Source organism: Schistocerca nitens, chromosome 2, assembly GCF_023898315.1.
Source record: "Schistocerca nitens isolate TAMUIC-IGC-003100 chromosome 2, iqSchNite1.1, whole genome shotgun sequence".
Lineage (NCBI taxonomy): Eukaryota > Metazoa > Arthropoda > Insecta > Orthoptera > Acrididae > Schistocerca > Schistocerca nitens.
In genome coordinates this window covers 837,188,310-837,202,604 of record NC_064615.1, presented here as the reverse complement: position 1 = coordinate 837,202,604, position 14,295 = coordinate 837,188,310, and the positions used below count along the sequence as shown (strand labels likewise).

The following is a 14,295-nucleotide window of genomic DNA, read 5'->3' as shown; positions in this document are numbered from 1 at the left end:
ATTGTTCCCATCCGTGTTTCCATTTGTGAGTCTAACCGTGTTGCCAAAGTTCCCATCTCTGTTTTTAATTCAGATCGTAACTGTGATCCCAAATTTAATATTGCACTCATCAACTGTTCCGTATGATCTGGTTCGAAATTCTTTTCGCCCCTAACATTTCTCGCAAAACCAGTTTCCTTCGTCATAGCTGTAAAGCTATCTGTGTTCGATACTATTACAGAATCTTCTGTCGTTAATCTCTTATTCTGTGAATTTTCTGACTGAGAAAAATTTTGAAATGGTTCCGGACTATTTTCCCGACTTATTACATTGTTTTCCACTTCATTATCCATCATACTGTTTTCCTCTGTTGGCGAGTTCGCCATGTTAACAATTTCGTCATTCTCACTATCCATCATTTTTGCCTTTTTCATTGATCGCGTGATCATTTACAAAATATACAAAACTCGTCACTATAAAAAAAATTACACACAATGACACTTTATCATCAACAATATCATACACACGAGATGTTTCCCTCAAACACGATCATCGAACAATTGAAATAATTGCACTAATTGTCAAACCCGTAGACAAGACAACAGAAATGAAATTTTGCAAAAAACAAAAAAAATACCATTAGAAGAATGACAATTACCAAATCTACACATGCAATATAGACTACAATTACTAAACTACAAATTACTACAACAATCCTACTGTCTACTATTTCTACAATCAGAAGATTCCAAGGGACGATCCTGGCAGGGTCGCCACGTGCATGGGGGCTTAATTAAATGAAATGAAAATAATTTTAATTTCTGCTTTAGTAGCTGTTTGTCCGATTACGAAGTCTCGTAAACGGTTGGCCCTGACTGTTATTATTACGCAATCTGACTGCTTAGAACAATAACAAAGAATGAAATGGAAATTTTCATTAACACAATTAATTAATTAAGTCCCCAGCAACTATGAAAACCTACGAAACCAAAGCACAAGTGTAACTGTTCTGTGTGTGGAAGTATGACTCAACGTACGCATCTGTCACGGTTCTTCTTCAATAACACAAGAAATTTTAAATATCATTTATACTGAATTAATTAAAGAAAATAAAAATACCATAATTACTCAAGAAAACCAGAATTACACTCTAATACAAGAACACAAGCCAGATGCTTTGTTGACTGAACCTGTAATGACGCATTATTTAAAACATGGAAATAATGAAAAATAAATCAAGTTTCGTTACCTTCATATATTGACCAAAATCACTCTAATCATTACAATATATCTCCACACCTACTCGCTATTACCACATCTCAACAAGAACTTTTCAGTATCACATCTCAGCAAGCACTCCCTACTAGCACATCTGAACACGAACTGACTACTACGAGTCCTCGACAAGCACTGCCCACTACGACATCTCAATAATCACTGCCAGTGGAGGCGGCGGAACAATGCTCTCTAGCGATCTCTGGCGCTGTGGCTCAGTGTAGCCACCTTTCAACCGTTACTGTGGTCTAAAGGGTCAGAAGGTAGTCTGCCTCTGTAATAAAAACAATGCGTGAAGTAATCAACGATGAACTTGAAAGGGTGTGAAGAATGGAAATAGGTGTGGTAGTGTCTTTGGCTGCTAGTCGAGACATCCTAGGACCCGGGTTCTAACCACACCACAGCTTAAATTTTGAATAAAAAAATCATCAGCAATGGAAGCCGAGGAACTCCGGTAAAATAAGTCACCCTCGTTCTACCAACGGCCTTATCTATGAGGGCGGAGGAGCGGACAGACGTTCAGTGCACTCTTTAGTCCTTGCGGTGAGAAACTGCCCATAAAAGGCCCAAGAATCAGCAAATGTCAATGGCATAAGGATCCAGAAAGCATGGGAAGTTACTGCATCAAAGAGGCATAAGGTGCATCTACTGGACATGCGGCTTGTAACTGATAAATTGTCATGATGGTCTCTGCATTGCCCCCATTCAGATCTCCGGGAAGGGAAGGGACTGGCAATAGGGAGGTGAAAATTAGAAACAGACTGAATAATCAACTAAATGGTGACGTTGTACGAGTCGCATGCAATGTCAGGTGTTTCAACTTGGCAGGAAAGATAGATAATCTGTAAAGGCAAATGCTGAGATTCAGTCTAGATATAGTGGGGGCCAGTGAAGTGAAACGGAAAGAAGATAAGGATCTCTGGTGAGAAGAATATAGGATAATATCAATAGCAGCAGCAAATGATATAACTAGAGGATGATTCTTTATGAATGGGAAAGTAGGGTAGAGAACGTGTTACTGTAAACTCTTCAACAATAGAGCTGTTCTCACAGGAATGACGGCAAACCAACACCGTCAACAGTAGTTCATGTGTTCACGCCGACATCGCAAGCAAACAAAGAGGAGATAGAGGAACTACTCGTAAATGAGCGTACTAGACGGGTAATTCAGTTTTAAAGGGAGATGGAAATCTGACAGTCATGGAGGATTGCAATGTTGTTCAGGAGGACAGAATAGCAGAAAGGACTTGCTGATGGGAGTGAGAGAGGAAAAAGGATAATTGAGTTCTGCAAATTATATTTCAAGTAATAATACCAAATACTCTGTTTAAGAATCACAAGAGGAGGGGGTATACGTGGTAAAGGCTGGGAGATACGGAAGATTCCAGTTAGATTACATCACACTGAGGCAGAGATGCCGAAACCAGATATTGCATTGTACGTCTTACCTACGAGAAGACATAAACTCACATCACGATTAAGCGATGATGAAGTGATGCTGAAGTTAAAAAGATTGAGACACTAGTCAAATGGTTCAGATGGCTCTGAGCACTATGGGACTTAACTTCTAAGGTCATCAGTCCCCTAGAACTTAGAACTACTTAAACCTAACTAACCTAATGACATCACACACATCCACCCCTGAGGCAGGATTCGAACCTGCGACCGTAGCGGTCACGTGGTTCCAGACTGTAGCGACTAGAACCGCTCGGCCACCCCGGCCGGCAGACACTAGTCAGTAAGAATCAATTCCATAGAAGTGGGATACAGAATTACTAAGGAATGAAGAGATACGATTGAAGCTCTGTGAGACTGTAGATACTTCGTTAACGAATCGAGAAAGAAATGAGTGTTGAAGGACCGAATTAGCATATAGAAAAGTCAAAACAACGTTCGGTGAAACTAAAAGCAAGTACGGTAACATTAAGAGTCTAATGGAAATTCAACTGTTAAATGCAGACGAGAAACAAGATACGTGAAACGCAAGGCCTCTACGAGGGGGAGGACTTCTCTGATGACGTGACAGAAGAAGAAACAGGAGGTAACAGGAAAAAGTTAGAGGATAAAATATTACAATCAGAAATTAAAAAAGCCCTGGAAGACTTAAGATAAGGCATAATGGATACATCAGGTTCCATTAGGATTCATAGAATCATTGGGGAAGTGTCAACAAATCGACTATTCACATTAGTGTGTGTAGAATAAATGACAGCGGCGATATACCATCATTCTTTCGGAAGACATCATTCTCACAATTCCTGAGAAAGCAAGAGCTGACTAGTGCGAGAATTATCCCGCAATAAGCTCAAAAGCTCACGCATCCAACTTGCTGGTAAGATAAACATAAGAAGATTGGAAAATAAAATTGATAATTTTGGAATTAGGAAAGGTAAGGCCACAAGAGAGGCAGTTCTGCCGTTGCAGTTGAAAATGGGAGTAAGTCTGAAGAAAAATCACGACATGTTCATATGATTTATCGACCTAGAAAAAGCGTTCGACAATGTCAAATGGCGCAAGAAGCTACAAATTCTGGAGAAAATAGGGTTAAGTTCTAGGAAAAGATGGGTATGCACAATATGTAGCACAACCAAGAGGGAACAAGAAGACTGGAAGACCAAGAACGGAGTGCTTGATTTAAAAATGGCGTAAAATACTTACGTAGTCTTTCGCCCCAACTGTTCAAGCTGTACATGGCGACATTGCTATCCTCAGTGAAAGTGAGGACGGTTTGTAGGCTATGTTGAACATAGTTAACAGTCTAATGAGAACAGAGTATGGATTGAAAGTAAACCTAAGAAAGACGGAATGAGAGGTAGCAGAAGAGGGAACAGCGAGAGACTTAACATCAGAGTTGGGGATCACGAAGTAGACGATTCTGTCACATATGAAGCAAAATAACCCACGAGGACGGAGCAAGGAAGATAATAAGAACAGACTAGCACTGGGAATTCCTGTCCAAAAAAAATCTACTAGTACGAAACATAAATCTTCACTTGAAATAGAAATTTGTGAGAATGTACGTTTTAGAACACAGCATTCTATGGCAGTGAAGCAAGGACTGTGGGGAACCGAAACAGACGAGAATCGAAGCTTTTCAGATGTGGTGCTATAGAAGAATGTTGAAAATGAGATGAGCAGAAAAGCAATGAGGAGTTTGAAACTTCCTGGCAGATTAAAACTGTGTGCCGGACCGACACTCGAACTCACGACCTTTACCTTTCGCGGGCAAATGCTCTGCTGAATGAGCTGCCCAAGCATGACTCACGGTCCGTCCTCACAGCTTTAATTCCGCCAGTACCTCGTCTCCTACCTTCAAACCTTCACAGAAGCCTTCCTGCGTACCTTTCAGAACTAGCACTCCTGGAAGAAAGGATAATGCGGTGACATGGCTCAGCCACAGCCCGGGGGATGATTCCAGAATGAGATTTCCACTACGCAGCGGAGTGTGCGCTGATATGAAACTTCCTGGCAGATTAAAACTGTGTGCCGGACCGAGACTCGAACTCGGGACCTTTGCCTTTTGCGGGCAAGTGCTCTACCAACTGAACTACCCAAGCATGACTCACGTCCCGTCCTCACAGCTTTAATTCCGCCAGTACCTCGTCTCCCGGTCCCGAGTTCGAGTATCGGTCCGGCACACAGTTTTAATCTGCCAGGAAATTTCATATCAGCGCACACTCCGCTGTAAAGTGAAAATATCATTCTGGAACAAGGAGGTTCTCCGCACAATCGGCGACAAAGGGAATACTTGGAAAGCACTGACAAGAAGGATAGAAATGATATTGGAATATCTGTTAAGGCATCAGGGAACAACTTCCATTGTAGTAGAGGGAGCTGTAGAGGAAAACAACTGTAGAGAAAAACAGAGATTGGAATACAACCAGCAAATAATGGAAGGCATAGTTTGGAATTGCTACTCTGAGATGAAAGGTCTGCAAAAGAGAGGAATTCGTGGATGGCCGCATCAAACCAGTTAGATGCCTGGTGACTCAAAAAAAAAAAAAGGGTCAGAAACTTCCACGTAACATTAACTCTGTACAAGATCTCCTCGTGGTACCAAACCTACGTAAAACTTTCTCAGTCACTCGAGTCCGTAGAAGATGGTATAGATTATGTACTGTATAGTATAACCGTTCAGACTGCGAGAGTGAGGAAACCCCTTCATTGATTATCTTACTGAATCGGTGCTTAGGAGTTACTGCTACTTGTTTCTGTGAATCTGTCGTTGATGTTGGCTCTCGAAGCAGTTCTTGCAACGCATGGGATTCTTCAGAAGATGAAGGCAGGCTACCGGTGATTGTAAGTGGATTTTTACGTAACTAATTTACTTGAAAGGCGTCCCGGGATGCCATTACGATGTATTTATGAGCGAACACTGTAAATCAGTTACAATTGAATAGTATGAAAGCGAATCATGTCAAAAAGTTAATGTCATGGTAACCCCGACTACTACGGACTCCCTCCTATCGCCGACTGTCAAACAGCCGAAATCTCTTGCATACGTCGTTAAACCACGTAGTTCTTTGTACATCTTTGGTAGTTTAACTAATTCAATTGTTTATTGATTTAACTGATTTACTGCATAGTAGTATTGTCATATTAAAGCTCTGAAGACTCACAGGCTCTTCGCAGGATTTACTATGCCAATAGTGGACTTTAATAACCATTATTTAATAAAGAATATTCTCAGCTTCAGGCCAGAATGACTGTACTTCCTTAGTCTGGATCGCCAAGAAAGATTCTGCGTGTTTCTCCCAGCTCCAATGATTCACTACATCACCATATGGTCCATCCGATACCGATGCCTGCGCATGGAACAGCACCTCTCTTGTTGCTGTTGTATTCTGCAGTGCAGTTAAAGGCAGCAAAGCGTCTTCATAAAATTTAAAATCTGAAAAATAAAATCCTGTCCAAAACGGGAGCAACCTCAAGTTTGGACTCAACAGTTAACATTTGATTAAATTCTCCAGCAAGTTTATCCACTGTTCTAGTATGTTTGAATGAATGACTGAGTTTATAAATGTACGTAGTCTACGCAGCGTAAAGAGAGGTTACTAAGACAGCAGCTTATTTGTGTGTAACAGTATACAAAAGAGAAGGCAGCCGTCTCAATAGTAGTAACAGCAGTGAATATTTAGCACAATACACACCACTTATACCTGTTATAGCAATGAGAATGGGTTTAAATGTCCAACGGAGAGTACACTTCTACATTTTATCTGCAAGTGCGGTTCAACGCACTGCTCATATCTCAACAGTATCAGTTGTTTTAGACCACTTTGACAGTCTTCGGATGTGAAATAGTGGCTGAAGTACAGTTTGTGATTATAAGACACAAGCTAAATTAGTAGAAAGCATGATGTCATTAGTAGAAGAGATAACAGAGGGTGTAAATAGGAGCAGTGCGGTTTATGAGGAAACGGGCGGAGGTGGTCAATCTGACAGTCAGACATAAGCGTCTGTAACAAATACAACAACAGAAGCAAGCCTAGCAGGACAGATGAACATTAATGTCGTGTTTAGTCAATTATTGAATGAAATGAAAAATGAAACGAAAATGGGCAAAGGAAAATAGGTCAGAGAAAGCTAGAAGACGAAACGGAAGCAGGTCGAAACAAAGTCGAGCATAAAACTGTAATCAATCAGAGCAGATTTTAGGCAGTAAATACAGAAGTGGAAGATGGATTAAAACATGAACTGAAAAATCTCAGGCAGGAAGCAGATATCAAAAGTCATGCCAGGAAAGAAGAAACGGAACAGCCTATCAGAAAAGGACTTCAGGTGTCATACATGAAGTGGAAGCCAAAATATCTGAGCGGTTTGAGGACACAAAAGATAAGATAAAGGAAGCTATTGAAAAAGAAAAGACTCCCGTTAAAGTAGAAGCGTACAGGAACGATCTACTGCTGTTGAAAGAGTGATCAGTGAGATGGAACAGGGAACTTCAAGGAATGTTCTTATGTGTGAGGTACCACATGAAAACTTTGAATAGCACTTGGAAAAGGCCAAATTTAGCGATCAGGAATGTAAAAGAGGAGGATCAGTGTACCCTATGGATTTTGTACAAGGGCTTCGAAGGAACAATGAAGTGACCTTAATAAAACAGAAGCAGCTTGCAGTTTAACGATGCAAAATAACCGCCAATGGCCACATAAAGTTCAAAATTAGTGTCGAGCCGTTGGTCAGTTTATACAGAAGTCCATTCAACAGTTTTGGTCCCATTAAATACAGGCAAATGTATAGAGAGAATTTATGCAGGGACCAGGCGATTGGGCAGCGTTTCGGCGTATTGTCAAAGAATGATAAACAACTTTCGCTACACAGAGTTCAAGATCTCTAAATTGAGGAGGAAACTGCCGAATGCTTTCAAGGATCAGTTGCAAGAAGACTAGGAAATAAGTTAGATTACCTGATCAAGTGAGTGAAATGGGCGGAAGCTGACTTCAGAAATAACAGAGTACCTGAATCAGATATGAATTATATGAATGATTCACAAAGAAACACTGGGCATAATGGACGTGGAGGACAAGACAGAGGAGGCCCTAGGAGACAAAACGATAGAGGAAACAACAGAAGAATGGAGGGGAGGACGATAGAAGAAGGAAAAATGAACATTATAATGCTAAATACAAAGGCGAGCGTCGGTGACGGTCTGCACATAAGCAGATCGAGTCAGGACTATTAAATTGGTAACTGCTAAGCAAGAAGATAGCAACAAAATAGGAAATTAGTTAGTATTATGAAGACTGTTTTAAGGAATTGTCGGAAGTAATCTTGCGAAGTTAAACCAGCAGTGGTCACGCATACAGGGGTGAAGTTATTATTAACAATGTGGAGCAACGGGAGAATATTCTAGAATATGATGGTCATACAAACCAGGGTGACATCAGGTGCACATTTGTGACATGAGTAGAGGTCTTCATACAAATCTGTCATGCAGACAGAACTGACGTCAAACGCAACAAAATTTCGCGAGAGATTGACTATATGGAACACGGCTGTTGTAGCAACTCACATATAAATCCTTTGGAGTGGGGAGGAGGGGAGGGATGATTCGCTGAGTGCCAGTGTTTAATTACAATCGTTTTAAACTGCTTGCAAACGCACTAGTTTACACGCATGTCAAAATAACGTAACATATCGTGTAATAAATAGAGTAACCCCTGCTGATTTTAATAACTGCTTCTTCACACTAGTGAACAAAAAAGTCTATCAGATTTTGGCCGATGACCTTGTAGCGTAGAACGGTATTCTATTATATTTCGGTACCCTTTAACGTAAAACGTCACCTTTCTTTGTTACCGGGCGAGGTGGCGCTTTGGTTAGCACACTGGACTCCCATTTGGGAGGACGACGGTTCAAACCTGCGTCCGGCCATCTTGATTTAGGTTTTCCGTGATTTCCATATATCGCTTCAGGCAAATGCCGGGATGGTTCCTTCGAAGGGGCACGTCTGACTTCCTTCCCCATGCTTCCCTAATCCGATGGGACCGATTACCTTGCTGTTTGGCCCCCTCCCCCAAATAAACCAACCTTCTTTGTTGTAATGTTTTGACTTTGTCCTTGGCGCCAAAAATGTGCCATGACTGTGAAATGTGACATCCGTGTACTCATAGTAGAAGTTTGTGAACCCAGGTGAACAGCCGGCCGCGGTGGTCTCGCGGTTCTAGGTGCGCAGTCCGGAACCGCGCGACTGCTACGGTCGCAGGTTCGAATCCTGCTTAGGGCATGGATGTGTGTGATGTCCTTAGGTTACTTAGGTTTGAGTAGTTCTAAGTTCTAGGGGACTGATGACGAAAGATGTTAAGTCCCATAGTGCTCAGAGCCATTTGAACCATTTTGAACCAGGTGTACACTGGTTGCCAACAGTTTTGGCAATACTTAACATGCATTAGTTACATAATATCATTGTACACTTGGATTTGCCTATGACTATGTGGAACTGTAACTTTATGTACAGTTTGAATTTAGCATAAGGACATTAAATGGTCTGATGATCATAAGACATCAAGAAATATGCAACACGTAGTCAATAACTGACGCTGTTATAGTGTGTTTGCACTAGTGTAATGTAATTTTTTAAGTAATTAATATGAGCAGGTACATCTCAGTAAGGGAAAAAGGCAGTCCAAAAGTCAACATAATTTTGTCAGTCAAAGGCACATTTATTATCAATTTCTATTTACACGTAGTGAAATGTAAGTTTTACTGCATACACTAATATTCATTTTATTTTTGCGACATTTGCTTCTTAAAATATTCTATGTACATTTTTATTGCCTCACGGAATACTTTCATGTTCTCTGTAACTTTGGCACTTGAGCCTTCAACACGAGAAATCCACTGAGCAATGTTTGCATGTTTAGCAGGGTTTATTCCACATTTTGTATTGAACTGAAAAGAAAAATGAAAAACATATTCTTAATACATTCTAGCCTGCATTCTATAGATAAAAGAAATTCTAGAGTCTATTTCTTATAGTGTTGAATTAAGGCATAAATTCATCGAGAATGCAAAGTTAGTAATTTCGTGTGAAGAAAAATTGTTTGCCTAAGCAGGTTGACCGGAATACAGAGTTGCTTTAACACTTCATTGTTTTCACAACGTCGTAAGTGAGTGAAGAAAATTGTGTAGGAAAATTTAGGAAAAATGTAGTATAAAAAGTGTAACAGCCATTGCTATAACATCTTTTTTGCTAAACATGGTAGGTGAAAACGAAGAAAAATTTTGTAGCACAATATTTCCAGTTACTTAAGAAACCCTCCTCAACCCCCCCCCCCTCCCACACACACACACACACAAACAAATAAAACACAGACAAAATTTATCACACCCTGTTGACATTGCAGTACATACATGGGTGATCACAGAGCCGGAATGTCATATGCCGATCTTACAGTGTTCCTCGACAGAAAGCGACCTTGAGGACTTTAGATCCAGTTCACACGGATACCTCACTGCTGAAGGTTCTTCTGCAGTTCATCCCCCCATCATTTCCTGCGTCTTCCAATTGGACGCGTTCCATCAGGTTTTCCCGCAAACACAGGTTTAATCCGGCATGTTTCTTTCCCCCAGCCGTGCGCCCTGCCCAGGCTTATTGTCTACACTTTCATTTTTTGTGCAGTTGTTTCATTAGGTCATTCGACTGCTGCTTCTTTCTACGTCTCCACACTGTTCTCTTCAGGCTGGTCCAAGATATTTTCCGTTCAAAGAACAGCAGGTTCTCTCCCCCTTTCTTTTGTGGTGGTTAATGGATCACATATAACGACAACGGTACTATCTCTGTATTATAGGCTTTAAGTTGGCCTCAACTAAAAGATGTTTTGATGGAATTATCCACTACAGACTGAAATAAGGTTTTACACCCATTAGCAATACATTGATGAATTGTTTTAGGTTCTTATACCTGCTGAACCAGGTGCGAGGTATTTCAAACTTTCCAATGGAATTATCCACTACTGGCTGAAATAAGTTTTTACACCCATTAGCAATACATTGATGAATTGTTTTAGGTTATTATGCCTGCTGAACCAGGTGCGAGGTATTTCAAACTTTCCACTCCTGCTGTATTCCATGCTCTAACCTGTAATGGGACATTATTATTATGGGCTTCTCGGGATATTTATTTCCCTTCAGTCTTCTCCATATTAATCCTCATACCAGTCTTACTGGTGTTCTTTGTTAAGTCCTCTGAGGTTTCTGCCATCTCTTCCTCCGCCTCCGCCATGGCTGCAGTGTCGTCTGCATATCCCAATAGCTGTATTCTTCCGTTCAGCTTACCTTCCTTTACCTTCTTTTTTTATTTCCCGAAATACTTTCTCCAGAACTAAAGTAAAAAGCAATGGTGAAATGTCATCTCCTTGTGTCACGTCTTTTCTGATGTTGAATTCCCTGGATCTCTCCCACTCGTATTTCACCTTGGTTTTTGCTTCTGCTGCACACACCTTCACCAAGTAATTAAATTAGTTGGTATGGCAAGCTTCCTCAGGATGTTGCACGTACTTAATCTGTGTATACTAACATACGCCTTCGAGAAATCTACAAATGTTTCCAGGAACCGATCGTTGAATTCGTGGCACTTCTCCCCTACTGTCGCATGGTGAAAATTTGGTCCATGTTTACGTTCCTACGCGAAGACCTGCATGGTACTCTCCAACAATATCGTCAGCAAAAGACTTCAGCTATTCAAGAATTATTAATGTTAATCCTTTGTGTGGTATACTTGGTAGAGAAATACTTCTCTAATTACTACAGTTCCTTTTATTGGTCTTTTTATGTAGTGGGGTAATGGTAGCTGATTTCCAGTCTTTCGGAATATCCTCCTTTCTCCATATTCCATTTATGAGATTGTAGATATTGAAATATAAATTATTAACGTGTGCGAAATGCTATTGAACTAGATGTCGACAGAGAATTTAGTTGTTCTACTAACAACGCTCACGTTAAAAGAAATAATAAAGTCTGCGTAAGATAATGTTACCTCAAGTGTCGCCAAGGACACAATCGTGGCATAATCCGCTACTGTAACGTTGTCCCCTGCGAGCCATTGTTTTCCCTCAAGCATTCTGTTCAGTATCTCCAGTCCATTGTTCACCTTGTCAACATCACTCTGGGATAATGGCTTTCCGGAGAAGGTTGGATCCTGTGGAAGACAGATCAATAGTATTCCAGTAACAGAAGTCGTCTATAATATGTACGTGTACCAAAATTAAATTAATAAGTAATACAAAAGTCTGTTGCTTAACAATTATCAAGCACTTCCCACACTGACACGCCAGAAATCTCTCGGCGACTATCGCGGCACACCTTGAGACACGTGACTTGTAATGGAGCTACGCACACTGACGCGGCTTACAGCAGCGTGGTGACGCAGCGGTTTTGCAGCGGTGGAGTATGGTTCCTGCCGTGCCGCCACGCAGCCGCGCCCTGCACTGTGCATGTATACCTGACGCTCACAGGGGAACTAAGTATCAAGCGATTCTGAGGAAGCTGCTCCATTAACATTTCTTTATGTACAGTCTCTCACCGGTACTTGACAGTAGATTAGGAATCTTTTCATTACTGCCCGTACACTCATCAACAAAGGTATCGCGTCATCACGATATTTGACCTTCCCTGTACCGACCAGAAAGCGTCTACTGATGTTGTTTGTAAAGATAGTTACCATGAGCAATGAGTAACGGTCTACGCCACACTCGAACGGACTCCAGTATTTCAGTTGAAAGTGACGTGCCACCTGGTACGCATTAGATACGTCTGCGTAGCAGTAAATGGAACATTTATTACGCAGCTGAGGACAATCGCGATTAATGATGGGGTCTGCATCATAAAGTTGTGCGGCGAAGGTTTGTCAGCCACAGACGTTGCCAGATGTATGCTTGGAGACAGATGTGATGGGGACATGGAATCACTTCCAGTTCAGAGGTGCACCACCCAGGCTGTCCACGTTGGACAGTGCACAGGATGTTCGATATGTACGATATTTTAATCAAAGGGCTGAGGGCTCCAGATCCTAATCCGGCGTTTGAAGAGACGACAGAACGTCTTGTATCTCATCAAGATCAGGACACGATTTCATGATGCGAATCTGGGTTCCCGACAACCATGGCGAGCACCACTTCGTGCACCACAAAACCATGGATCCAACACTTCAGATTAGAGCAACAGTATCAGGGACTACGGCCTTGGACCTAACAGCAGATCGTGAAACACGACGCGGGGGTGGTGTGGGTGCCTACGTTCGCTCTGATCTGACACCTACTATACTATGCACATCGGATGCAAAGGGCGAAGGAGAAGCAGAGTTCTTGTTTTTCGAAATAAATACATCAAATCAGAAACTGCTAATTGGAGTAATCTATAAACCTCCAAACGTCGGTGCTATGTCCTCCTTTCAGTCTGCCCTGTCCTCGCTCGTGACACTGTATGAACACATAATCATTAAGGGGGACACAAACATCGACTTACAGTTAAAATCTCCCTCTGCAGAAAAACTAAGGAGACTGTTCCACTCCAATGATATGAGTTTAACACCGCTGGACCCAACTCATCACACGCCACACAGCCATACATTCATAGATATAATAGCAACAAAGCGACCAGATAAAATAATTCGCGCCAATCAGACATCCGCTCCGGGACTCTCTGCTCATGACGTGATATTCTTAAATTACTCAGTGCATACTACCAAAGAAAAATCTCACCTGGTAACCTACAGAAACCTAAAAAATGTTAACCATGACGCTCTTCAAAAGGATTGCTCAGACATCCCTTGGCATGATATAAGCAATGAACCGACTTTAGACGGAAAAATTCGGGAATTATGTCGCAAAATTATTGCACTGTATGATAAACATGCTCCTCAACGCACTGTCAAGGTAAAGAGAGCTCCCGCTCCGTGGCTTACCACTGCATTACGCCTGTTAATGAATAAACGTGATGCTGCACATAGGGCCTTCAAGCGTAACCCAACTCCCGAGGCGTACGAAGCTTATAGGAAACTCCGAAATAGAACCAAGCAAAGCGTTAGGAATGCCAAAATCAGACATTCCCGCTCTGTCGTATGCGGCATATCAAATCCTGCTGCACTGTGGAAAAAGCTGCGCACTTTCGGTATAGGGAAGCGAAGAGCTGACGCTGTTTATCAAGCGACTGCAGAAGAATTAAACGTTTTCTTCTCAACAGCTGTAAACTGCCACGCAGCGACAAATTACCAGCCCCAAGATATCAATCTCTCGAGAGACAAGTTTTTCCTAAAACATGTCACTACCGGCACAGTACACAAGGCAATTATGAGAATCTCTTCCGAGGCAGTAGGAAATGATGGAGTGAGCATTGGCATGATTAAGAACGTCGTAGACACTATTACTCCAGTTATCACAGACATCTTCAACCTGTCTCTTGTCAGTAGTACATATCCTACTGAGTGGAAGGAAAGTTTAATTCAACCTATACCCAAGACTGACAACCCTAAGTCGCCAGGTGACTACAGGCCGATCAGCATACTACCTGCAATATCTAAAGCCCTAGAATACATCGTCC

The 14,295-nt window shown here is 41.6% G+C and overlaps 1 protein-coding gene across 2 annotated transcripts in view; it reads right to left on the bottom strand.

The window, feature by feature from the left end:
* Positions 1-9,398: 9,398 nt before the first annotated feature.
* Positions 9,399-14,295, bottom strand: part of LOC126237108 (glutathione S-transferase D5-like) — a 50,163-nt gene continuing 45,266 nt past the window's right edge. For both annotated transcript variants that reach the window (XM_049946921.1, XM_049946920.1), the window contains 2 exons: positions 11,735-11,896; positions 9,399-9,648 (listed from right to left, as the gene is read on the bottom strand). In XM_049946921.1, the coding sequence (XP_049802878.1) occupies positions 9,484-9,648; positions 11,735-11,896 (327 nt within the window). In that variant the 3' untranslated portion in view covers positions 9,399-9,483. The remainder of the gene's footprint in view (positions 9,649-11,734; positions 11,897-14,295) is intronic.